Genomic DNA, 27692 nt, shown 5'->3' with positions numbered 1-27692 from the left:
GGTGTTTGGAATAATTTCGTTTCAATATTTAGCCATGCCAGCTCTAAAATATTTGACAGCATATTTATTCTCTTCTGTTTTTTTTTTATTTCAAATTTTGTTTGACGTCCTGGTACAAATGCTACAATCGTGATTCGATTGAATGAACACTTTTTTAAACCTTATATTCTGTTTGGGACAGCTGTCTTTGTATGACTTTATCGTACCATTAGGAGTTGGCACTGTTGCTCCATAAGGGTTAGTTTGTAGGTGATGTCTGCATTTGCTCGTTGAATACTTGAAGTTAGTTTTTAATGTGCTTTACTTTATTCTTCATCTGTCTTGAAGCTGATTTTGGCATATATATCTTATTTTATTGTTTAGTTATTGATAGATGTTGGACAAATGTGAGGTTGAGTACACATAAACTATTTTAAACCACCAGTTTCACTTGCCGTTCCATGGCGGTTACCCTAACAATTATTGATACAGATATAGGTTGCTGCAAGTGCGGTGTCTGTGTTTGTGTACAGGCTGTGTACCTCTCGTTCGGCGTCTGCAATGCCCTGCCTCTCGTTCGGCGCCTGTAAGGTCCTATCCTTGTGCCTTTAAACGGGGTCTTGAACAGTAACGTTTAATTTTCGGGTGTTAATGCAACGCTATTTGGCGTTTTAGGGAATACGAATACAGATAATAGATTACTTGTACGTGCGCCAAATACAATAAAAACTCTGAACTAACCCTTAAGTGAATTATAGTAAAGTCTGTATTTTTCAGTGACGAGCTATCATTATGAGTCAGAGAACCAAGGTCTAATGTTTGAAGACATGACCCTTTATCAGACATTCTAAAGACACGCACTGTCCCAGAATAATAAGAATAAAAATAAGAACAGGTGGAGCATCTGAAATCTTATTTAAAGTTAAAATATAATCAGAGCTATTTCAATATATTCATTTGAAAATGCGCTGAATGAATTCGCCGAGACTCAAGATACTGACCCTATCCGTCTATCGTATATTGTTTTATTTAATTTTATCAAGAGTTGAACTTACCTTCTACCCATACCACTGAAGCTCATACTGTATAGCGACGCACTATCAAACATAAGCAACTGTCAACTATTATATCAAGTTTTCAAGTTTTATTCGCAATATCGGTAATACATAAGCCGTTGGTAAGAAAGAAAAAAAACATTGTAAAGGTGACAAATATAACAAAACTCTTGACAAGTATACAAAACACAAAACAACAAATACATGATTAGGAATTATAGTATTGCTGACGTAAAACAAAGATTTGCTGATCAAGCTAATAAAGAAACGGTTTAAGCTACCATTTTCGTCAGGTGGAAAAACGCTCGTGTGAAGAAGGGAGAGTGGCGGTCCTCAAAATGCGCGCGCTCTCTCTCTCTTTCTCCGGAACAGAAAAAGTTCAAATGTGGGGTTTGTTTATCCTCCCCAAATAGTTTATCTCATTTATTCTAAGTTTTCTTGTGCATTCTCTGCATTTATTTCTCCAAATTGAAAATATTTTAGGCCAAAAATATAGATTTAGCTACCTGCCCAGTGCACCAAGATCTACTTCCGGATCCACTTATGAGGTATAAAATCAATTTGTAATACATTTTTTTTCAGCCCTACATAAATCATATACATAAACTGCCATCATGCCAGTGTCATGCTTATTTATAAGTGTAGGCCGTGACAACTCCCTCGTAAATTGCTACCATCAGCGGAAGATTTGATCTTCTTTAATGTATGTCACGATTCCGAGATTGAAGTTTCTCACATCATTCCCCGCGGTCTATCAGATAATGCCATTTACTTATCATGAATCCGCAATTTTCAAGCATCTCTTGCCAGTGGCCATATTGACTAACTTCCGTCGCTAGGCAACCTAATACAACTTGCCCAATTAAAATATCACTGCGGAACCTGTCGTGGTCAAACAGGGAAACGCTTACTGACGATTCCTGTAAGACGGCGAGCTGCGTTGACACCGGAAACACGAATGATTGTTGAAAATCGGGATTCGCGTCGTTCTTGCACGTGTTCGTCTGCTGTTTCATTACGCCGCGGCCAGGGGGCGCCACCTCCACACATACGTAAGGATCTGAGAATATGCAAGGCAAACTATTTATTATATCAGTCTGGAGTTCCTGCATCTAGCAATGTTACATTGTACTGAAAAATGAATAACACATCCATTGCTGCAAGAATTGTGGCTCTGTGTTGGTTGTTGGTTTGGGGGTGAGGGCTGTTGGCGGTATTTAGTTGTTTTAGGGTAAGAAAACAAAAACGAATTCGTTTTTAATCAAATATAATCAGAGTGGGATAAAATGACGGTGTAAGCCTAATCCCGTTTCATTTGGCAATTCAATGAAAATTCACCTTTAAATAGTATCAACAGCACAAGAACTGATGGTGAGCTTTCAGGTTTGTTCAGCCGTAAACGTCATAGGTCAGTCTTCAACAAAGTTTTATAGTTATCACTTCAGCTTATCTCAATAAAACTTAACCTGAGTTTTTGACTTCTTAGTAAAATCTCAGTCAAGTTTGCAATCGAAGGTTAATAACAAAACCACTTCCTAATAGTGAGTTGATTAATTCTAGATCGATCTCATTTAGTATGTTTATGTAATCAGTGCAAAGATTTGATGATTCGGTCAAATGTACGTAAACCTAGCGCCAACGAAAGCACATTTTCTATCAGACATTCACCAAATGTTCCTTAGACTCGAAACTTCAGTCTTGAAAATGCTAGGTCCCCCTCCGCGTCGGGATGAAATGCAAGTCACTGATATTGAGAAAAGACTGTGATACTCTTTATTTTCCTGAATTTCTACCAATTCTAAAACGTTTGAGTGGTAAAATCATTTTCCGTTTCAAATTGAAGATGGCAAAAATCAATTTTCATAAAGTATTGCTAGACGTTTATGATATCTAATTTAAAGCATCAAAATTTACCGTTAACATATATAAGTTTTAATCTTAACAATTTGTCACTCGTATGAATAAAAAAATGCTAAAAATCCAAATGTTGAAACTGTAAGAATTCATCAATTTGTAAGGATTCATTAATTTCAACTACTCTTAAGAAAGAGAACAAAGAACTTCAGTTTCCAGCAGATTCAATCTTGTAAATTCCTCTCTAAATCACTCACTTCTGCCACATTTCACAGTGATGGAATCGTATGTCGCTAAATTAAGCACTCTTATCTTGACATTGTGAGTGGAGTTTATTCGACCGTGAATGTCACGTACATGCAATGCTCGTCTGAGCCACTCCTTTTCCTTTTAATAATTTGCTTGACGGTGACTCGTTCAAAGAGCTATTATTTAACTCATTCGGAACTCCTCGGCCATTTTTATCAAAAATAACCTCGGATGTATTTGGACGGTTTACAGAAATTGGCATGTTTAAGTCCGCTGCAAGTAGATTGCGTAGTAATTAAATTTTGCGGTTAAACTTAATGACTTAACTCTTGGTAAGCTAACTTATGTTTGCAGTTATACACTTCATTGGCAATCAATTTTAATTAAGAATAACAAATATAAGCTAAACTACTACATTTAATCAATGATATAATTTCAAAATTTTACGAACTACTCCTAATGATGTACCGGCATACATCCGAGGTTGTTTTCGATAAAAGAGTTCCAAATGTAACTAAACTATCGAACTATCTGAAAACTTAGCTACTCCTTACTTCAACATTTATATGAAAAACTACAGAAACAAGCTCAGTAGTCAATAATAATCACGTCCTTACCTGATGATATCTATACTCTGTCAAACGAGTATTTACTTGGCAATGTACATGTAGAACGTACTTACTTGCAGCGAGTACCTACTTGGTGGTGCACATCTAAAACATTTATATTCCCTACATCGAGTATCAACTTGCTCGATGCACATCTTAAAGGGTCTTACTCCTTAATGCGAGTGCTAACATTTACGATGCTTATCTAAATAATACCTCCTCATTTCAGCGAGTACCTCATTGGCGATGCATATCTTAAACATGCCAACTTATTACAGCGAGTATCTCTTTGGCGATATACAGCTTAAGCATGCCAACTTATTACAGGGAGTATCTCTTTTGCGATGTACAGCTTAAGCATGCCAACTTATTACAGCGAGTATCTCTTTGGCGATATACAGCTTAAACATGCCAACTTATTACAGCGAGTATCTCTTTGGCGATATACAGCTTAAGCATGCCAACTTATTACAGGGAGTATCTCTTTTGCGATGTACAGCTTAAATATGCCAACTTATTACAGCGTTTACCTTCTTGGCGATGAACATCTTAAACATGCCAACTTATTTCAGCGAGTACCTCTTTGGCGACGTACAGCTTAAACATGCCAACTTATTACAGCGAGTACCTTCTTGGCGATGAAAATCTTAAACATGCCAACTTATTACAGCGAGTACCTCTTTGGCGATGTACAACTTAAACATGCCAACTCCTTACGGCAAAATTTAATTTAAATTACAGCGAGTACCTAAATGGCCGTACATATCTAAAACCATCGTCGGATACCCCCGATACACTACACTACTGCGCCTGTGTGCTACGTTGTGTGCCGTTGTCGATTTGGCGAGTAAATTCGTGCTCATGAGTAAATAATGAGGCAGTTTTGATTTCATTGGTTCCGCAAGGTTCCAATGCGGGAAAAGCACATACACTCATACTTATTGTTTTCTGGCGAAAGCCTGACTTGAACTCCAAATTATAAAACTGTCACCTGGACCACTCGCATGTGAGACAGCTGGCATTACAGGGTTATTGAAGAGTATGTCAATGTAACATTCAGTTTAGATTCAGAAGAGTTGTCACCCCTGCCGCATGCATATTCAAATAAGGGAGATTTTGTCATTCAATTTTCCTACGGTACGGATATCGCTGGCGATAATCGTATGCATACCAAACCCTTACAGCATACATTAACTTGGGGATACAAATCTTAAACATCTATATATATGCCTTACAGAGTTAACTTACTTGGCGGGCCAGTAATAGGATGCACGGAAAGAGCTTTAGCCTGGTCGACGACCACGGTGACTGTTCCCTTCTTGGGTTCATATTTGAGGCCGAGGTGCAAGAATCCGATCTCCTGGAAAATATTTGAACCAACGTTTGCAACAGGACATATACATCTATATCTTATCATTTTTAACTGCTTTGTGATTATATATTCACATTTCATAAGAAAGTTAATTAAACGTATACTTTACCTAAGTAACATTGCATTATTCCTGCCATGGTACGTCAATAAAATTAATACAGAGATAAAGATAGCAGTTTTGATATTTAATAACACAGAATATTAACATTTTTCAAAGCTACTAACTTTGTTACCAAACACATCAATCAGAAACCATATTGTAATCGATAGGTAAAGCATTTGCACACAATGGCGTGACAAAATTTCATTCTCGGGAAAAGTTGCGTGACAAAACTGTAGCTTGACGAGCTTCGAGGAAACGTGTTCTCGTAAAAATATTTATCGAGATGATTGCTTATATTCCTACTTTGCTAGAACAAAACATTGGCATGAGGTCACCAACGTTTTGGAATAAAATACGCGTTCAATTTAAAGCGAAATTTGCCTTCAATGCTGACCATAAATTTAGAACAATTGACGGCATCTGATAAAAACTGATTACATTTTTTCAGAAATCTTGATCACTGACTACATTTAATAGAACGAAATGACTGATTCTGTCTTGTTTCCTAATGTCAATGTTATTCACATATGAGTGTGGGTTTGGTGTGATTTTAACCTCCGGCGAAATTACTTTAGGGCGCTCGAGAATTACATAACTACAGCGTAGGAATTTCAACTTGAATTTCTTTGGTCAACATTTTATGTTTATGATTGCATTTATTAAACAAGATAGTATAAATGCGATTATGGGATGAGGTATTTGAAGTCAGCAATTATAGAATAACTAAAAGATAAACTTCGTTGTAAAACTCTTCATCAAATCTATCATCTTTAAGACCAATTCTAGACTACGCCTCAGTTGTCTGGGATAGCTGTACAATTTGCGATAAAGAAATCTTGGAAAAACTGCAATACGAAGCAGTAAATTTTTTTACCAGTCTCACACGTTCAGTTTTAATCGCTAGATTAATTAAGGAAATCGGGTAAGTTAATATTAGTTAACAAACATCCACGGTGAACTGCCTTCGTATTTATCATAACACTTTCCACAAACAGACAATGATTCCCTCGGACACTAGTTACACATTTTGACAAGGCCAACTGCGATCATACCCCGATAATGACATCAATCCCGCAACTCATTCCTTTAATTAAGACTTCCCAACGTTTTAGCTAAATTAACATACGGTATCAGGAGCTCATCTTCTTTCGATCTCTCTTTCTTTCACTTTCCAGTGATTGTCTGTTTTCACTGTTGTGTTTTTATTGCCTTTTGACCCGTTTCTGATTCCTTAATTCAGCGTCGATTTGAGGCTGTAGTAATATCGCTTAAGCGTAATTTAAACTTCCATGATTTTGTAATTGCATTTTTACATATTGCATGGTTTCCGGATAAAATCCCTCTGTTGTCATTCAAATCAGACAAAGAAGTCAGCAAATTTATCATTGGCCATGTTATAACATTTATTCCTTTCATTTCGAATGAAATTGGTCATTTCTAATTATAAATTATATTGGAATGAAAAGAGCCGGTATTCTGATGTCTTGTTACAAATTCACAAACAAGCCGACTAAGACAATCAGCAGAGAAAAGATCACCACGTCGACGGGCTAGTGAGGGCATATTTCAGAGATTTCTATGAAGGGATTCGGGCACATTACTTTCAAGAGGTATAGAGATGATGTTTAAAGTCCTCAACAAGTACAAAACGAATCAGTTTTTTGCCGCATTGTTGAGCCGAGATCAAGGTAGAAATGTTATTAATGTTCGACATTATTATTTTATTTTTTAAAGGATGTTCAAATATTCTTAACTCAGAGAATAGACCTTTCTCGTTAACCTTACGTGTTTTTGTGTGTTTCATTTACACTTTTTACAAATATAGTTACATTAGAATTAAAAATGATGTAGTAAGCTGCATCAATGAAATAATATAGATACAAGAATGACCTTAAATAGAACGATTGCCATTCAACAATAAGATTTTTTATAATAATAAATATGTTTAATTAAATCTGCTTACAATATCGTAATAAAACTAACTTAACTAATCTAACGATGAATATTGAATGTATAGGATCTCACATTTAATAGGGAATTTATTAAGCGAGTTTTCTAAAATTGGTGAAAGAACGAGCCGTGTCGAGGTGGGTTTTTTTGCCAGTTTAATTATTTCGTTAAATTTACACCTCAAATTAACTTCCGGCGTTAATGTGACGTCATTTGAAAAAATGTTTCCCGTTACGGTCGGGTCGTTCTATTTCAGTGTGTGTAACTTTTTTTTACAACACCATTTCAAACGACACAAAGGGCAGTCTATGCCACTTAAAAAGACCCGCCTTCGTTTTATTACCGGAGTTTGATAATGTGATTAGTTTCATCAAACACTTCAACAAACTTGTTTCCACAAAAATGTTTTGACAGTGCTCCGTCAGACGGCCGCAGTATGAAAAGGTTTGTCGAAGTGTTTTAAGAAACTAAACTCATAGTCAAACTCTGGTAAATATCGTAGAAGGGGCTCACTAAGAGGCGTAGACTGCGCTATGATTCATTAAAAATGGTAAAGAAATAGTGAAGTTGTCTGGTTTAATTATTGCCTTCCGACCTAGCATTTATGACACAATTTATCACGTGGTATACACACACTGTATTTACAGAACCGGTGCGAAAGAATTACTGTTATGTTTTTTTAAAAATGAAATTAAGTACTTTTTTACAATTTTTGAATGAAATAATGAACTATTGGTGTAAATATAATTAACGAATTGCGTAATTGATGTCATTATCGGGAATATGAACGCAATAGGGTTGTAAAAACTTTTCGGACTCCACACACTTTAACCAGCCCAATTGCGTCAATGCCCCGATAATGACATCAATCCCGCAATTCATTCCAATACTGAAAGACGTAAACATGAATTTATTCTATAAATGTTAACTTTACAAACTACTGATCACTATATATGAAATCTATACCATGTTTTATATAGTCACCTATAAAGTGTACTTCCAACCTACATGCTACTAAAGCAGCTGTACTCATTTAAATAAACTAGATCTAACTCTATGAAAACTTTTAATATATATTTAACTTTACTGAATATATGGTGTACACTTAAACATAAATTAAAAATCTTCCTGTATTTCATTCGAATCCAACACTTTCCGGCAAGTTTCATTCTAATCCATCATATCTACCAGTATGTATTCTTAAATTATGAGAACATATTCGATATTTTCATTGACATAATTTGCTAAGGTTGTAAATATTTGTTTATAAAACGTTGTTTAAAAACGTGTCTTTCAATTATTTGTGATTGATTTCACCATTCATAATAACATCGTATATTGTGAGAAGGTTCTTACTTTGCTAAACCAATTTATCATTGTCAATTCTTAATATACATGTAGCATATTCTATGACCGATTTAATAACTATATTATCACCTTTCTTAAGTTTGAAACAATGATTATATGAAGAACTACTTCAATACTTCAAAGTACAAACGTACCTTTTTATATGTAATAGGTATATACTCGATTTACCATACAAAGCAGCAATAGAAGTTGATTGACTTACACTGAGTTAAACCTTGCAAAAATCCAAATGTATCCCTCCAATTACGCAGAGCTTGTAAATTCCCATATTTTACACCCATATATAATAAAAGATGAAACAAGTCATCAAATAATTGAAAACAATTATATTTTTTCGAGGTGTTCAACAACAACAACAATAATAATTTCCTTTAATAATCATGGTAACATTTGTTACAACACATTATATATGTCTATATACAATAAATAGAAAAAAGATTATCGGGGAGATTATCTCCCCTTGCCTAAAGCCTACTGCAGTAAATGCTATTACAACGTTAAACACCATATCGGATTATCTAGGTCTCCAAAATATTACTAATATCTGGGAAGAAGATGTATTATTCATCCCAGCTAATATAATTAAAATCATGGTTATTATATAAAAAAGCTTATTATTATCATAGTTAAACATTTGCTCATTTTTTGATTACTTCAGGGGAACATTTATCATAATTGTTAGGCACCGGTCTATTAATATACAGCGACTAACTTTGAAGCAGGATCATTCTTAACCATTTGACCATGGCAATATTGCCACATATTTCAGGGCTACAATTACACGTGCTTGACATGGTAAATTCCGTTTTACTAATAATATTTAACTCTTTACATACGTCATGTTAGAGAATATCATTGTATAAGTTTAATAGTTTTCAATTTTAAGTAAACGAAACGTATGTAGTAAATGTATTACTGAATACCATTCAGCGTGGCAAATGCAGCAGCATTGTTACCAAACTTTCCAAATACGATTTTAACTAAATAATTAACTGAATACGATAGTCGTAGTTTGGTTGCTATAAGGTTTTGTGACAATTTGCTTGGATTGTTATGAACTTGAAAAAGGCCGAATGAGATTTTCAACAGACTGATCGACATGTGTGACTACTACAAGCCAACACTTAATGACATTCACACAAAACACGCATGCCCCTATTATTCAATGATTATTATATTGTAATGAAAAAAGAGGGACAAAGAGGCCTTAAAAATACAATGGTTCTTTGTATTGGCACTATGCTAACGCCAAAAATACCCCGTTAGAAGTATTAAATCCTTTCAAACGACAAATCTGGAAACAAGGCTTAGTAATTAGAATGTAAGTAAAAAAGAATCAAGTAAGGTAATGCATGCGAAAAGCATAAGCATCCATTGAACTTGTTTGGAGAGTTTATCATAAATCTTCTCATACCAACTAAGGAGTTCGTAGACACGAATACTTGTCACTTAATAATACACGTATATTCCTATAGAAATTAGGTGATATTTATTCCAAAGAAATTCAATATGATATGCCTTGCACGTTTATTTCATGGTCATAAAATATTTGAAACTAAGTTTTGCCTGCTCTATAGTTCCCCACCGGGAGTCTCGTTGCTTATAATGTTCGTGAGGACACTACATGACATAATTTCCAACGAAGGCTAACACACACATGATAAGCCTAAATGTCATGTGTCCGCCTTCAAACCAACAGAAATCAATGTGCAGTTATTTTTTATTTTTTTTTTTTCACTTCAATCATTACACATATGGATAAATAATGTTGTCGTAAGATTGATAGGCAAAGGTCCAGTACAAGTTTAATTAGCTCATGGAACTACAATTATTTAAGCAATTTTCTTTGTGTTTAAAACTAGATTTAAAGATGTTAGCTTCAGGCAAATCAAATTAAATGCAAAATAATACAGTCAATAACAATACATAATAGCACTTTCTCCGCTAGACATCGCTTTGCCTGGAAATGAGGAAAAGACTACCGACGTTGTTGACAGCAATTGTCTAGGTTTTCAATATAAAAGTGATGTTCGTGTGTGTTTTTTTTTCCATTTAATGATAATGCTTAGAGGGAGTTTAAATATTTTTTACCTATTGGTGTATTTTCTATTTCCTGGTATGTGTTGCACAGTTTGTAATGAAATGTTGACAACACATATGTTTCTATACGAAAAGTGTGGGGTAAAAAAAAAAGAAAAATTAAGAAAAAAAATAAAATCGAAATTTATTTATTGGTATGCTGAGTTTTAGGAAACCAACACACGTTGAAACATCGAAATGAAATTTATTTGTAAAATAACAAAACATGCTGTTAAATTTAAGATTTTTTGATAAAAAAAACACTTGACAAAACAGGAAAACTACGGGACAAGCGCAATTGTAAAATAAGTCAGTAGTAGCTAGTAGAATATGTTTTCAAAAGAAAAGGAAAAAACCTTATGAGCAAACAATGTTATCAAGTGATTAAAGAAAACAGGATAATCAAGATACCAAATAAACGTAAGTCTCATACCATTAATACAAACATTTGGACACATTTAATGGGTATTCAATTACTTGTCCCTAAACGGTTGACTACGGGTTTTTTATAGCTTGGTTAACGAACCTAAAGACCCTATTAATCAAAGGTCAGAAGAAAAAAGTTTCGAATGATGTTTTGCTTATCTGAAATAATCTGATCTTTTATTAATGAGTAAACTTGAAAAAATGTAGGAACTGAACGTAATCCAACTTTACAGTTAGCATGGCCGAATAATTGTCTTATTGTCTCCTTTTTCCTCTAATTAATAAAATTTAGCTTTCAATTGAAATAATTTAAGAGTAAGTATGATTATTTTGTTACAAATCATTTAAGCGAATTACGTCTTCGCTGAAATATAAAAAAAAATAGTATATAAAGCAATATGGTATTTACGAAAGTCACGTGAGATGCAAATGCCATAGAAAGTGTTCGCGCTTAATTTAGACTTTTCATTCCGTCTTACGGAATGTTTTTTTCATGCGACAAATGCATTTTTTATCAAATTGGGTTAAGAAAAGTCATGTGCATTCACATACAATTTAATCAGTTTATACCACTAAAAGATACAGAGAATGGGACATTTAAATCTAGCATTGACGTGAAAAAAAGAGATAAATAAATGAATATAACTATAATGTCTTTGTTTAAGCAGTTAAACCATCTTGAAGTTCTAATAGGAATTTTGAAATGTATCTTTTTTTTAAATAAATCGAAAGTAATTACAACGTACTTAAGATGCTTCTGTAATACGGACCTTGATGTACTTCTAAAATTCACCTCATTACAGTACAATATGTTTTTTTTTCAGGCCTTTGTATTCTTGCTACTTGTTGAGTATACAATCGTATAAAATTTTATTTAAAATCTCATAAATCTCATATTTTTTATAAATACCATTATATTGTTATAATTACTTTGAATTTCTTTTCTCATATATGCTCCTGTTATCATAACCCGTATAAACTGTATGGGTATTAAATTTCCCTTACTCATGAAAAGCGTGTGCCACACTTAACTTATACCTAAAAACATTACACATTAAGTTCATAATTGTTGTGTTCAAAGCATCTTGAATTTGTATGCACCAAAGGATGGCTTATACTTTTCTCCAACCTCAGATAAGTGGACCCAAAAATTTGACCATGCTAGAAATTCTTATCTTGACCGAAGACAAAGATAGAACTAGTACCCGTATGGAACTCCTTTTTTATTGTCATCACACAATTACCTGCATTGTTGAAGACCGTCGTCTGTAGTATCATGCAAACTTTGTCTAGTGGAAATATTTAGAATCCTAATTAATTATTTCTTTCTTCAAATGACACCATAAAAAATGTGTTCACGCTCCATTCATGAAATAATGCTGCACTCTCCTCAGAACTAATTAAAGAACGATTTGACTATAAACATAATCTGAAACACTAATCGCATATCCATGACAACCACGAATTATCACATATCTATACGCATTATTTTCACTCAGCACAAAAGAGTTCCAGCGAAAAAAATACATCATTACTTTATTTTGTTTTCCTGAGGTGGGAGAATAAGCATCTACCATGACCGCTCCTGTAAGATAGGTTCATCCCAACCTTCGCACAGGGTGTTCTAGGAAACTCGGCAAACCTCGTTTCCGCAAAACACCCATGGAAGATACTTATTATCTTATCATCCATCCATCCATCCGTTCCCACGGCTTCCGATTCATACCTGAAGAACAGATAGACCCAGGTGTTGTTTTTTCTTTTTAGGCAGGCTGGTCATGACCAGCAGATAAAGCCATTTAATTTTGAGGTCAGTTGGTTAAAGGTCAATGTCGTGTAGACCTTAAGATTACATGAAACTAAAAATAGGTTTCCGATCAATATAATTATAAAGAACGCTTAGGCCAGGAGACCTTAAACTTTCTAGGTAGGTTGGACATAACCATGGTATAAACTATATTGATTTTTAGGTCAAAGGTCGTGGAGACCTTTAGTTGAAAAATGGTTTGCAGAACGCTTTGACCCAGGGACCTCAAACATGGTAGTATAATTGGTCATGACCAGAAGATGAACCATATTAATTTTGAGGTCATTGGATCAAAGGTCAAGGTTGTGGTGACCTTAATCGAAAAATCGGTTTCCGATCTGAAAATCGATATGGCTCAGGGGCCTCAATCTTTGTAGACAGGTTAGTCATGACCAGCAAATGATCCCTATTGCCTTTTAAGTCAGCGTGCCAAAGGTCAAGGTTGCTGTGACCGTAAGCTTTGATTAAAAAAAAACATGACCTGCACCCTAACATTTTGACGTCAGTTGGTCAAAGGTCAAGGTCGTGGTGACCTTGAGGTCAAAATCTGATTTCCCGTAATATATGAAGAATGTTTGAATCCAGGTACCTCAAACTTGGTATGCTTGTGAACGTAGTAATCATGTATCACAAACATTTGCAGCGTATTGGATCCTTTGCATCAAAATAAGTTTTGTAAATTATATTGGAATGAATAAAGCCTGTATGCTGATGACTTGTTACAAATGCAAGAAAAAGCCGACGTAGACAATCAGCAGAGAAAAGACCATCACATCGACGGGCATATTTTAGAGCTTTTGTTGAAGGGATTCAGGCACATTAACTTCGAGAGATATATAGATGATGTTTAAAGTCCTTAATAAGGATTCTCCACCAGACAATACGTATCAGTTTCTTACCGCATGGTCAAGTCGAGATCAAGGAAGAAACGTAGTTTGTGTTCGGCATCATTATATTAAAGGTTCATATTACGTATCACAGGAAAGTTCCTACACGCAAACTTAACGTGTTTTTGTGTGTGTGTGTAACATATACATAATTTACAAATATATTAACATTATATTTATACAATGACGTAGAAAGCGACCTCAAAGAAATATGATAATTAACAAATCTCTGACAGTGAGTGGTGATTGAATACCCATTTATCATAAAACAAACCCTTAAACTGTTAATTAACATTTCTTTTATTCACACGTTCGACCTTTCCGAATTTTCATTCTGTTAATTGTGACCAGAGTTTATTTGGTCATGCATTCATGCCCAGCACAATTTAAAAAAGTAACCGTTATCATTTTGAATATAGATGCATAAATAAAAATTAATTGATTAATGATTAAAACACACGTAAATCATAAAATATATTTTTTTATTTGAGAACTATTTCTCAAAGAGCCGGAAATAAAACTGACATCTACATCGACATTTTGTCGTACGCTCGTTTATAAGATGAGCCCCATTGATTTGTTAATTTGTACTTGTTCCGAAACGGAAGCTTCAATTCAATGCCATTTCACTTCTAAAAAATTGTTTTCAAAACCCGAATCCTTTTTGTGTGTGTGTGTGTGTGTGTTCGAAGCCATGGCATGCTTTAAGGAATTGTTATATTTTAAATCCGATCGAATTCGAAGACGGTATATATTTGTATATTTATGATAGACAATTCCAAGATTTTACAACACGTTAAACAACGTGAAGTTCAAAGTTCGAAACGACTTATTTACACGACTTATAAAAGAAACTATCATGCTGTTAAGAACGGAAATGTTTCCCGACTAAATTATTTACGGTAACGGTATATCACTATCTTGCCTTTTCTTATTTCGTGATTGTACCAAATATGTTGTTGTTGCTTTTCATCCTCAGCCATGCCAAAACGCAAATTGTAACCGAATCAAAGAAAGTATTCTAAAATACAACGTGAACTACTTTGTGCGGGATAAAAGCAAAAGTAGTGTAATTATGATATCCAATGTTGCCTGATTTCGGAGATGTGATAGGGAATAATTATTAGGGGTACATTTAATCCGATTATAAAACGGCAAAAAGAAATACACTTTAGTTTTACAAGCATATCATATTTATTTTTAAAAATGGAGAGGAGAGCGCTCATTTTTATCTCCCATTTTTTAATCGTAACCCGAAACAATCTATTTTCGAATACAACATATTTTCGACCGGCCCCGAAAAATAGGTCAAACGTAATGAGCGTAATTTCCGGTAAAACATGCGCTGATTGTCTACCATAACAGTATAACTACCAGGAAATTTCATGAGAAGATGAGAATATCATTATTTTATACATAATGCAACCTAGGTAGGTCATAAAAGGATCATAAAGAGTGGGGCCAATGCTACCAGTGTTCATGATAGGTGCATTTATCCTGTTTTATCCACATTAAAGCCATTAGAAGGGGTGAGGTATTCCTTTGCCCTTCTAAAGGTGACCAGTAGCTATAAAGTGGCTATATAGTGACTGAATCGCAAATATGTACAAACGTTTAACAAAAAATGCTCTTAATAGTTAAATTAAAGCAATTCATACAAATTAACAGTTTTATCTTTTTTATTGAGCACAAAATTTTGTTGTGACGTCTAGTTAAAGGTCATGGTCGAAAACCGGTTATATGGAGGCCAACTTTCTACATGTGGCAGCCGCCATTTTGGATTCAAAAAGAAAACAACGGACGAAAGATACGGATCTTATTTTGAGGGGTTTTCAAAGATAAGTGATTGATTTAAATTATACACACATATATCTATTTTTTTATAATCTCTTTGTTATTTTGCAAATGAAAACAATCCTAATGCGGTCGAAAAGAGGTTGTTCCGTGATATTTTGAATGAAACAATGACAGAAAAATTTCACACAACCTTTTGTACATTGGACTGATTATCAGTATAAATATAGTGTCTTACATGCATTTAAAATTTTAAATGAATATTTAAATTGTTTTTTATTCATATCGACAGCCTTGAAAAAATGTTTAGTTCAACCTCCAACTTTGTTCCAAACTTAAATGTTTGCAATACATTTTAATCCTGTTTTAAAAGTCATTTATCTTCATGTCTAGCGCATGATCAATACTCGAGCCATGCTCAAACTAATGTTCTTCTTTAAAAAAAATATACCTTAATATGGTTCCATATTGGACAAAGACAGCAGCCATTTCATTCCAAATGTGGGCCTATATACCACTGACAATCACAGAGACCTAACCACTCTCCATGCATGTTGATGTAAACCCCACATTCATACTTATAAGATAGTCTATGATGGTATTGTTCATCAGACTAGTTCTTTTTTCTGCTTGTCAAGCGGTGTATTTCTGCGGCAGAGACAAATGGTGAGCAAGTCAAAGGTATAGGTTCGTGGCTGTATTTCACATTTTCCTTCATCACTATTAATACTGGTATGAAATTCCGTGGACATAGACTTAATGCTTTTGACATCAAATTTTATCAACCTTCCAAAAAATGCAACAGCTTCGTGTACTTAAACATTAAATGAAACACTATCAAAGGCTGTTGTTCTAGAAAAAAAATGCTTTGGTTAAACAGAATTGTCAGTAACTTAAAGATGCACTATTACTCCCAAATAAGATTTACCACAATTAATAATATTGTTTTAGTTTTTCAAAAGGGATGAATAAATGTCGAAAACAATGGTTCTTTTGAAGGATACTGAGTTTGATTTGAAAGAAATGAACATAAAACACGGTATTTCTACTTTATGAGACTATTGTAGATCACAGTAAATCTTTTAGCATTTACCAATCATTTAATATTTTTGCACTTTCTGCTATTAAATACACGGTTACAATCTTCTTATCAGTTATATATAATTTCCATAAATGCATTATTTAGTATGCAGTTAAAGGTTTATAAGTCAAGATTTATGTTTGTTACACGTGTGTATGTATTGATTTTGAATAAGGGTGCCACTTTAATGATTAAATTTACGCAATAATGCAAGCAAATTACAATCAGTCGCATAACTGCTCAAATTCTCCATGGCATTAATTATTGCTTTTGCCACTACCTTGTATTTGGACGCTGAGAATATACTTTTTCTTCTGTTTCACCTTCTTTTATCTATATTATGGCGATACTGATAAACAGCTGATAATTGTCCAGACTGATGGTTAAACTACAATAAAATCGATCGAATTTGAGTGAAAAATAGTGTGTAAAATAAATAAAATAAGCTCATCTGAAAGACTGGAGCGTGTGGAAAAGAAACGAATGTAGCGGTGCCTGAAAAACTGAAGTGTATTTTTTTTTCGTAAGGATTGGCAGTATATCGAGACACGGATAAGTGCAACGCCATTAGGAACTCTTACAACAAGGTGTTTACACCACCTCCATCTAATGCGTAGTTTTCTTTGCTCTCCATATCCCACTTTTTTATAATTTTGTGTCCTGATAATAGTTTGCATTACGATTTCTGGTTAATACATTGGTTCTTTTCTCAGGTGTTGTCGAGATTCAATTTACTTTTCATTTTTGTTAAATGTTAAAACCTGGTAACCCATATTATCGTATCATCATTTGAAAGGATTTTGCTGGCTGATTACTTGTATAAAAATAAATGACCGAAATACTTGATAAATAAATTTATTGCAGTTTTTAATTTTGTTCTTCGTTTCAACTGAAATTACACGCGAATGGCCTATTTTGAAAATAGTTTAGGGTTAGCATTTTACAATAATTACTTTGATTTTGATTTTTTTTCATATCGTCTTTCTTCACAAAAATACACACTTTCAAATAGTATCAATGATACTGCGTCACCAGGCAGCCAAATATAACATTAATGACTATCGAAGACTTAAGCAAAACAAAAGAGTTCGACCAAATTGTTGCAAAAGCCGACACTGTAGGAATCAGGGAACAGTGAATGGTGCCGCAGGGATCAGGGAACAGTGCTGTAGAGATCAAAGATCAGTGTTGGGATCGGGGAACAGTGCTGCAAGGATCAGAGAACATGGTTATAGGAATGAGAAAACGGTGCTGCGGGGATCATGGAACAGTGCTACAGGGACCAGAGAACAGTGTTGCAGGGTCAGAGAACAGTGCACAAGGGACCACTGAGCAGTACTGAATCAGAGAACAGTGTTGCAGGGATCAGAGAACAGTGCTGAAGGGATCATTAAACTTGGCTATAGGGATGACACAACAGGAAATAGTTCAGCGTACCCAATTCTCGGCCTGGTTTCATGGCACCACGGTCATACATGGCCAAAACAACGAACAAGACATTTCAATCATAAATGCAGGTACGTTATAATTAATTGTCAGGTGCCCGAATGTGGTCAAGGGTGCACTCTCAATATTAAGATTGAGAATGCTACCTCAGAATGAGGTTTTGTTTAAGTCTGAGTATTACACATACTTTATAGTTGTTATACTTTCTAACTAGTCAAATACCTGCAAGCAGACGAAAAGAATATCTCAAAGATAATTTATTTCCTGCTTGCCTAGAATTTTGCTTACATTGTACTTCCTGAATTCCTTGAAAAGATTTCGGCGTCTTACATCAAAGGAAGTGAATTTTAAGAGAAACGTGGCACGCTTGTTATAGTGTCTAAATCAACAGGTTTTGATCTGAATTTAAAGGAAATGTATGGTTGTTATAACAGAAACACTAGAAAATGGCTTTTTTTTCCATTCTGAAGTGTTGCTGGTTGACGTTTAAAGGCATGGGGGGGGGGGGGGAAATAATAAGTAGTGTATAAACTCGTGAAATAATCAATGTATATCTGGACCCTGTCGGTAAAACCACTAAGATAGAAAAATACAGAGCGACTACTACACCATGCAAAAAGAACAAAAGCAACACTAAAATGAACAGACTGAGGAAAAAAGACAACTTCGATAAATACATGATAAATTATTCAAGAAATCCATAAAGATGAAAACTGAAAAAAGAGTTTCCTGGCTTTATGGTCAAAATGTTTGTTAGAGAGGTTAAGATAAAAAAAGCTTTAAATCCTAATAGTTGGGCACGTCCTTAATGAGTTCAATGTTTTAGAATACATATATATTGCGTGAGAGTGATTAACATGTGATAAAGAGTTATTGCATGTTTTACTCAGGAAGGAGTGTGGGGTCTTCAAACTTGTAGTTTTGCTAGTCACGTGGGATTTCCGTCATGACAGTCTTCATTTGATTATGGAAGGGATCGTTTCGAGGCGTGATCATATTCTCTTGGAAGACTACATACCACATAACTAGACCTGTTGATTTCAGACAAGCTTAGTTTGATGGGGGGTTTTACAGTCGATATAAGAGCAATGAGGACGAAGGCAATACTACGGAACAATTAAGGCCATAGCAATCCCGCGCCTCACCTTTTCTCCAGACAAAAAGTTGCACGAAACTAAATGTCAAATCTCGCCTTTTTTCTGTTTGTACAGTCAGTTCTTTGTATAGTAAAACCTATAAAAAGTCATTAAAAAATGCGCGGTTGCACCAATAAATATCTCGGGGTTTTTCTCCTCTAGGAAGATGCACCGAAGTAAATGTTATATCAACCATCTTGTTTTTTTTTATCGAATTTCAAATGAAAACACTAGTTTTCCTATTCAAAGTACAGAGTTTTTATCACAGGCAATTAATTAGACGAGGTGTGGGATCGTGATGGCCCTAATAGGATTCCGTATAATATTGGATATCTGTATTATTTAAATAAAGTTAGATATCAAATATTTTAGCGAGCAGTTTTGGGCAAAAATTTTTTTTGAGATTTGGTTTTATAAAATTAAGTCTGATGCCAATGTTTTCTCCTGAACATAGAAATATGTTTTCACTTCAGACTGAATAAAATTGAACTGATGAAATCTAACCGATAATCAGGCAAATCAAAGATAAATAATCAAAATTTGAGTGGGGAAGCAGAGACACCTCCTAAAATGGGAACGGTAAGTAAAATAAGCTGCTGGTCGATGGAAGCCGCCATACAAAGGGGAAGTATGTAACTAATAAATTGGAGAACCATGAGGGCGATGTCAAAATTGGCATTTGGAACTGTAATGGATTAACACACGATCAGTTACAAAACAACGATTTTTGAGAAATTAAGAAAGATAGTGTATAGAAGGACAGTTACATTGAATCGAAGGTTTATAAATCACTAGAAAGTTCTAACACAGAAGAGCGATCAAATAGTGGCGGGATTTTATAAAAAGGTGGTGAGTGTAGATGCAACAGTAGGCCATTCTTTTATTGTCATCTGTTCTGTCCTGATATGGTTTTGGATTTGGTAAACATTCATAAATGATGGTTAAAATTAAGATTCATCGGCAGGGCTTATTGGTGGTTCAGTGAAATCAACCCTGACCTCCCACAATCTGCACTGATCAACAGTAAATGCATTGTTTCCATTGTTCTTATTTTCATAAAGTTAGAAAACAACTGCAGTGAATAAAAATTATTCCTTATCACTGAGAGAAAGTTTAGAATGAACGAAGCCGACGGTTACATTTAGTGGGATATCAAATCCTACAAATGTATTCATCATTTTATGTAACCGTATTTAGTATAAATGTTAAAGTTTTGAAAGTCTAAAAAGTTTCAATTTTTGTATATTTTGTGCTTCATTTAATTTCATTGAAATTTGTTTTTCTTAGTGTTCAATCCCAAGCATACTTGTTCACATTTAAGTGCAAGAAAAGTCTCTAAATTATGATCTGAATAAATTTTTATATTAATGTTATGTCACATAAAAGATAAACAATGTATTGTGCTTTTTAAAAATAACATTTTTTCATCTGTTTAAAATTATTTCAAATGCTGTGCATTGAAATTTGATTATGAGTTTAAACTATGACAGGAATAATTCAAGGGAATGTTTTTTTGTGATTTCTAGCATTTAAATTGTCTGAATCGCATGAATATTTATAAATTACGTAAGGTACCGGGTATTCTCAAATTGGTCACGCTTGTTGAACTTTGTACTGTCTTCTTTTTGTCTGTCTCAAATTAAATACAGCATTGGCTTCACCTGTTGTTTATTAAAGGGACTGTACACCAGAATGGCACCAAAAAAGTTGTAATTTTTTCTTTAACGAATCTAAGGACAATTTTTTAATAAACTATTTTACTCTTTGATATCGTTATTGTAAATAAAATACCAAAATGTAAAAAAATGCAGTGCAGTGTCGAATCCACTATGCTATGAAGACTGGGTGAAATTTCCAGATATATACCTAACTCGCTTAAATCACGTAATAACATCAACGGCAGATTACGCATAAGGAATGAAATATACTCGGTAGACATACAATGTACTTAGCAATCTTTTTTAAATGGAAAAACACGAAATAACTGCGATTAATAAATCATTTGTAAACTATGTGCATCATCACGTTTCAATGCATTAATTCGGTACACATCGATACCAAGTTAATGTCAGGTTTCTATAAAAAAGAAAGTTTTTTTTTTCTTTTTCATTATTAACTGAGTACAGCCCATTTAAAATGTACCTTATAATGTCTGTGACTTATCAAATATTTAATAGTAATGGTCTGCAACCAAGATTTGTTTGAATGATCAAGGTTTCAAACTGCATTGTGTATGCGATTGGAAAGCTAATCTTGAAAGCTCCCTTACTATAATTTTTAAAAAATAACACAGACCCTGCAAGGTACTCATATTTGGATGATTCATAAAGATTTGCACAGTTATTTATGTATAATTGCATTTATTGATACAGGTTACCTTTTTCAAATCTATGATTTAGATTGCAAAGTATAACTTATATAAATAAATATATATTCTTAACTTCTAATAAGTAATTAGTTAATTTGTCAACTGCGCACCAAAACACTGAATCTGTATGTATACGCAAGCTTATGCATCAGTCAATTAATTGTAACCATGCACCCCCCCCCCGGTCCAGGGAATAGCGGGGACTTTTACTTTCGGTCCAGCCAACCCAAGCTAAAATCCCCGCCCTGCAGGGATGATCTGATGGCAAAGTCCCCACCAAATCCCCCCAGCACCCAAGGGACATTAGGTTAAGCCACATCCGCACTGTATTTTCCACGAAGACCCGATACTGCGGGGCCACCTAAAAGGTAAAAACACGGCCCATTTCCCTGGTATACCCCCGGATGTGGGGGCCCTGGTCACAATTGACTGGTGCATGCTGATCCATAGTAATCCAATCTCATGCCAAGACGATTTCTGGTCTGACATCTCCAGGTAAGTTATTCTTAAGCATAAAAAAGCCTGGACAGCATTTGAGAAAGACTGTTGTGAGGTTAAATCTTCATTACTTCACTATGTCACAACATTGGGTGATTACTGATTTTCATTCTTGGCGAGGAAACAAAAAGTGAGCTCAAAGCGTCTTCAGAAAAAGAACTTTATGCACCAGTCAAATGTAACCACGCCCCCCCCCCCTCCAGGTCTGGAGAATACTTTGACTTTCAGTCCAACCAATCCCCTATAAAATCCCTGCCCTACCCTGCGGAAACGAACTGGTGGTAACATCCCTGCCAAATAACCTCGCACCCCAAGGATCTTAGGTAAGGGTAATTCCCCGCTATATTTTGCGGGAAGACAAAACCACCGCAATCATCAGGCACTGCGAGGACACCGCTGAAAGGTGAAAACACTGCCCTTTTCCCTAGTATACCCCGAGGGGGTGGTAACAATTGACTGGTGCATAATAAGAGTAGAAATCAAAAGTGAGCAGGCAAATGGCGATGGTTTATCACATAATTTCATTGAACAAAATGTACTTACACTGTTACTCCAAGACATTTCTATGCACATAGGTAAACACTCATCATATTCATAAGCCAGATGCTATGCACATATTCATACATTTGGCTTCATTTAAAATGAAACTTTATAAATAAGTATGCGCATATTTGATATTTCTTTATCTCCATTTTGCAAAATTGAAATCACATGATTTTATCAAACGAACTTGTATTCCTTGAAATTCTACGTATCAAATTAAACATGCTATCCACGGTAAGATGACAATAAATCCGTTTGATGGTGGTAATCATTCAATGGCGACTTTATTGATAAATTTCTTCAATATAACACGTATAAAATTCACATCATCAGCATCCGGAAGTAGTGATAACATGTACATGTGTGAATCATTCGACCGCTCTGATCAGAGTGAATGAGTCAATACAGTAGACTGGTACCCAAATTTAATTTTCCTCAAGAACACAAGTTATAACGTTATACAGGTACGCGGTATATGTTTTTTTTCATTTTACATTAATAGTATTTAAACAATCAATACCAAAAATCATGCTGTATTTAAAAAAAGTGCTGAGTGACATGCAATGATTAGTTAAAAAATAAACTTTGTATTTAAAAAGAAAATGTCACGGCAACATGCAAATTATGTCGAATAAAGAACAGCCCTGTTAATAAATTAATACCAACATTCTATACAAAGGATAACAATACTTTTTTAAAAACAACAACAACAAATATATTGGTTGTTTACTACTTAGACCGCAAGCTTGATTCGTTTTACGTACCCACAATACATTTCGAATGCGCGACGGGCACCATGGATAGCTGATACTGGTCTCTATTCGGATAAAAGAGAAAGCGGCTACCAGTCTATCAATCAAGAGCTTAAAACGGAAAATGTCGATGCGTACTTTTCCAATATGTTCATATTCTTATTGCATTTAATCTGACCGTATGCAAGAACATTCATGTAGTTAACCCGATTAACTCACTCGCTACGTACCCATTTCTTGTGCTTCTTTAAAAGAACATACAATTAGCTTGTCTTGTTAGGAGAACTATTTTTATTGGATGTTTTCATTGTAATCAGTTCTGGTACTACTTTGATTATTCAAATTTGCTAACGGCAATCCAATCAAAATACAGTGTATGAATACATTACGTTAGTGAACCCCCAGATTCGGCTTGAAAATGCAGACATCGCGATTACGGCTATGGATAGCTGATACTAAAACCATGGATAGCTGATACTGGTCTCTATTCGGATAAAAGAGGGTATTTTAAAACTTATTGTTTAAGTAATCCTAACAAATATGATGTACATGAATTGCGCATTATTAAAGCTTTTAAATCGGATTTTTTGTTGTTGCTGTGAATTGTGGCATTAGGCCATGTAAGTCGAAAAAGTAAATTGACTTTTGGTTCCTTCAACTTTTCAATATCAAAACAACTTTTTCAACTTTCATGATTTAACGACGCCATTCTCAGCAACAAAGCAGATATCGATTGAAAGGTTTAAATAACGCACAGTCCGTGCACATCATGGTTTTTAGAAAAATAGGGGATATTGTTTAAAATGCCCTAATTATTTTTTCGACATTGAGCGCACCTGCTTCTTTTTAATAGTTGACATTACGGCTGGATTATCCACCAATCGGAAACACAGACATATGGAGAACTCGGTTATACACTACTTTTCGTGCTCATATAATTTACCGTCTTCTCATTTACTGTAATTGATATTAGAGGACGATATTGTCATTGGAATGGGATGAACGCAAACGAACTAAAAAAGGAAAAATCTTATTACAAAAGAGTCATGTTTAAAAACTAGAAATACGTCCCGTTATGTTCAAGCCACAGACCAAGGGACTATTGATGATGCTGTTACACAATTCATTAGTCTCAAACAGCAAGACCAATATTTAAAAAAAACTAGCACTCGATGAGTATATATAATAATAAACGTGCTGAAAATTCGATCATTAATACAAACGATCAGTTTGTTGCAAAAACTTTTACAACTAAACGAGGAGAGCAAGAATGTCTTCTATACCGTTAACGGAGCAAAAGAATGACATTGCATTTGCTAAAGAAAATCCGCAAACCAAGGTATTGTTTGCTTAAACGTAAAAAGCAACAATATACAATTAAGATAAAATGAGAAACTAAAGTGCTGAAATCAAAGCAACCTTACGGAGAACTAAATGACTTTTGTAAAAGGAAGTAATCATACTGTCAATCAATGAGTGCAGATGATTTTATGACTACTTCAGAAACTTCATTGGTGAGATTGTTAGCGAACCGATGAAGATAATATACAACTATCTGAACAAAACCTTCCTCGTAACGACCCAATATATCGAAGGAAGGAATTCAAATAAATGAAGCAGAAATATAAAACGGTATAAAGCTTATCAATGAGTATTTTATTGAAACGCTGGATATCTTGGCGGGACATCTAGCGGACTTCTTGAATTTAATGTTCTCTTCGGGTCACTTTCCGAAGCAATAGATGGCGGGGATTGTCGTTCCTGTCATCAAAAAAGGCGACGACTCGGTGACAAAAAATAAATGGAATAAGTCTTAAGCTGTTTAACAGAAAATATATTCATCGGTCATAAATAAACGACTTATTATTTTGTATGGTTAATCAAGTAAACAAAGTTTGGTTTTCGTAAGGGATTTTCAACAACAGCAACAGTGTAACAATTTATATTAACAATGAAATTATCTTCAAAAGAACAGCTTTTGCGGTACGATGTACAGCCCAAGTTTAAGCAATATCAGATGTCATTTTCGAAAAGTAATTACTGGTTCCCATTTCCACCATTATTTGGCACGACCGAAAACCAAAAATTCAGGGACAAGGTGGTTTTTTTTCTATAAGGTATCACATGTAAGGTGTTTTTCAATTTCTGACATTTTCGAAAGTATTGTTTGGTGGTTGCTTAAAGACCCATTCAAAGCGATTAAATATTAAAAATTACCTCTCGTTCCTTGCTGAGTTCTAGATCCTTCCATATTCGGTTTTCTATCATGACGTCGTAATTATCCAGCGGTATGCACACTTTACCGATGAATTCATTTGGTTTAAAATTTGTTGACTTCGAGAAAACCTTAATCACCAGACTCATTCCATGTAGCTCTTCGATGGTTATATTGTGAAAATATAATTCCTGATCAAACACAGGATCTCTAGTTTTTTTCACAACAGCACTTGTTTGTTTTTGTAATTTTCCTGGCATTAGGTATATTTTAGAAAAGCAATTAAACATCCTATCTTGCTTGATTTGTCCGCCCAAGTTTTCTGCCTTTATTAGAGTAAGTTTTAATTGTTTTGAGGCCGCCAGATACTGAAAGCTGAATTTAAGCTCACCATAAGGGGCGAACATGTGCGTCTCTTGAGGCTTATCAGTTTCAAGATTATTCATAATCACGTGACATGAGCTTGAACGCTGCTTCTGAATCTCTTCTATGGTTGATTTTTTCTCAGAAGCAATGGCCGGGGCCGAATGCCTTTTAATTGGATTGCTCATATGAGCATGAAGTTCCCCTAAACTCTGTCTTTGTTTTTCGTTTACTGATTCTATTGAGCCTTGTGAAGGGGTGGACACATCAGAAGCACTGGAATGCTCCGAACCTCCGTTGACCATTATTTGTAGAGATGACCTCCGTCTATTGTAATAGCGATTGTATTTCGATGGTATTGTAATATGGTTAGTACCATCACTTGTGTTAATGTGATAAACGGGGGATAATCGCCTACTTGATTGGTTCGGAAAAGAACTAATGTCTATGGAGTTTTGTTTTGCCGCTGTCACTACCACAGACGGCATACTTCTTGTTTGTGGAGCAGTGAGGACGTTGTTTGGCATTGAATGGAGACTAATGTCTGGCGTCGAGTAGTCATTACGATTGTTAATCTTATTGGATTTAAGACTTCTGATAGCTCTTCTTGATAATAGACTTTCATTTCCTATGTGAAATAATGACTCCTTGCGCCGAGTGTGTGGGTTTTCCGTCAATGTTGTAAAGCCATACGATGTTTGTCGCTGTAAATGTGGAAGACTCATGGCTGCAAATGAAAGAGGGTCATCGTTTGTTTGCACTCGATTAAGTCCTGGCTGTGAAGAGGCGCATCTGTTGCTGTAACCAATAACAGCCCGCAGTTCATGCCGCGGGGTGACCGGCGCAGAGCGACATGGCATCCCATTCATCGTTCGGAAACATGGCGTGGATTCGGAAGGAGAAAGGTGTGGAGAAAATGGAGGAGACGTGTTACTACGTCCACTGTAACTATTTCGTTTCCGTTCAAAATCCAAAGTCATGTCACCAAAGCACTCACTGCTCGTACGACGAGAGGAGCTCCCGGACCCAGGAATCACAAACTCTGGAATATTTTGAGGTGTCAATGGGTTCATTCCACGAACATTAGAGGTCTCATCCTGTTTTGATGCCAATCCTTGAAATTTAAACATAAGCCAGTCTTTCACTTCTTTTAAAGCATCCATCGCTTTATCAATTTAATAATTACAAATGCAATTTTAATCACAAATATAAAGTCAGAACTTAATAATAAAGATAATGTGGTTATAAGATCCCAACGTAATTAAATTATATTATATTTCGTGAAACATAGTTGTTATGTTTTATTCCTTTGACTGTTTATAATGTTTGCTTTTATGCAGTATGTTTTATAAAAAAAAGAAAAGAAAAGATCAGCTCATTCCTTAAGTGAAATGCCGCTCTGTTTATCCACAACAGGTTTCGTGCCTTGTTCTGAAATCCAAGATGAAGAAATGCACCAAATGTGTCGTTATATTCCCTTTTTCTGTCTGAGTCGAAGGCGAGCAAAATAAATCCACTCTCCAGGGACAGTGTCACCGAAGAATCTGTTAACATTATTACTCTCTGCCGCAAACCCCTATATAAGCTACCTACAACCTGTGTGCGTAGAATCTCCGCCAATACATTGACGCGCAAGATCGTACAAGAGATATTTTACAATTGCATTCACGGCTTTCATTATTGTCATATAATAAAACAGAATATTTCCATGTTATAGTGTAGTGTTAATAGCTTTGTAAATGTAGGCAGTAAATCTATC

At 34.9% G+C, this 27692-nt stretch overlaps 1 protein-coding gene across 1 annotated transcript; it reads right to left on the bottom strand.

Annotated features, from left to right (window-relative positions):
* Nucleotides 1-1266: 1266 nt before the first annotated feature.
* LOC128226293 (synaptotagmin-17-like) lies at nucleotides 1267-27096 on the bottom strand. The gene is made up of 3 exons (XM_052936173.1): nucleotides 25573-27096; nucleotides 4994-5105; nucleotides 1267-2094 (listed from the first exon to the last, which is right to left on the bottom strand). Exons 1-3 carry the CDS (start codon nucleotides 27094-27096, stop codon nucleotides 1772-1774), a joined length of 1959 nt encoding a protein of 652 aa, XP_052792133.1. The 3' UTR covers nucleotides 1267-1771.
* Between the last annotated feature and the right edge of the window lie 596 nt (nucleotides 27097-27692).

Source organism: Mya arenaria, chromosome 3, assembly GCF_026914265.1.
Source record: "Mya arenaria isolate MELC-2E11 chromosome 3, ASM2691426v1".
Taxonomy (NCBI): domain Eukaryota; kingdom Metazoa; phylum Mollusca; class Bivalvia; order Myida; family Myidae; genus Mya; species Mya arenaria.
This window is presented reverse-complemented; position numbering and strand designations above follow the sequence as displayed.

Coding starts and splice junctions, on each gene's coding strand:
- LOC128226293 (XM_052936173.1), bottom strand. CDS start 27,096: ATGGATGCTTTAAAAGAAGTGAAAGACTGGCTTATGTTTAAATTTCAA. Junction 5,106..25,572: donor AACTCAGCAAGGAACGAGAG/GTAATTTTTAAT, acceptor AATATTTTCCAG/GAGATCGGATTCTTGCACCT. Junction 2,095..4,993: donor TCCTATTACTGGCCCGCCAA/GTAAGTTAACTC, acceptor GCATATTCTCAG/ATCCTTACGTATGTGTGGAG.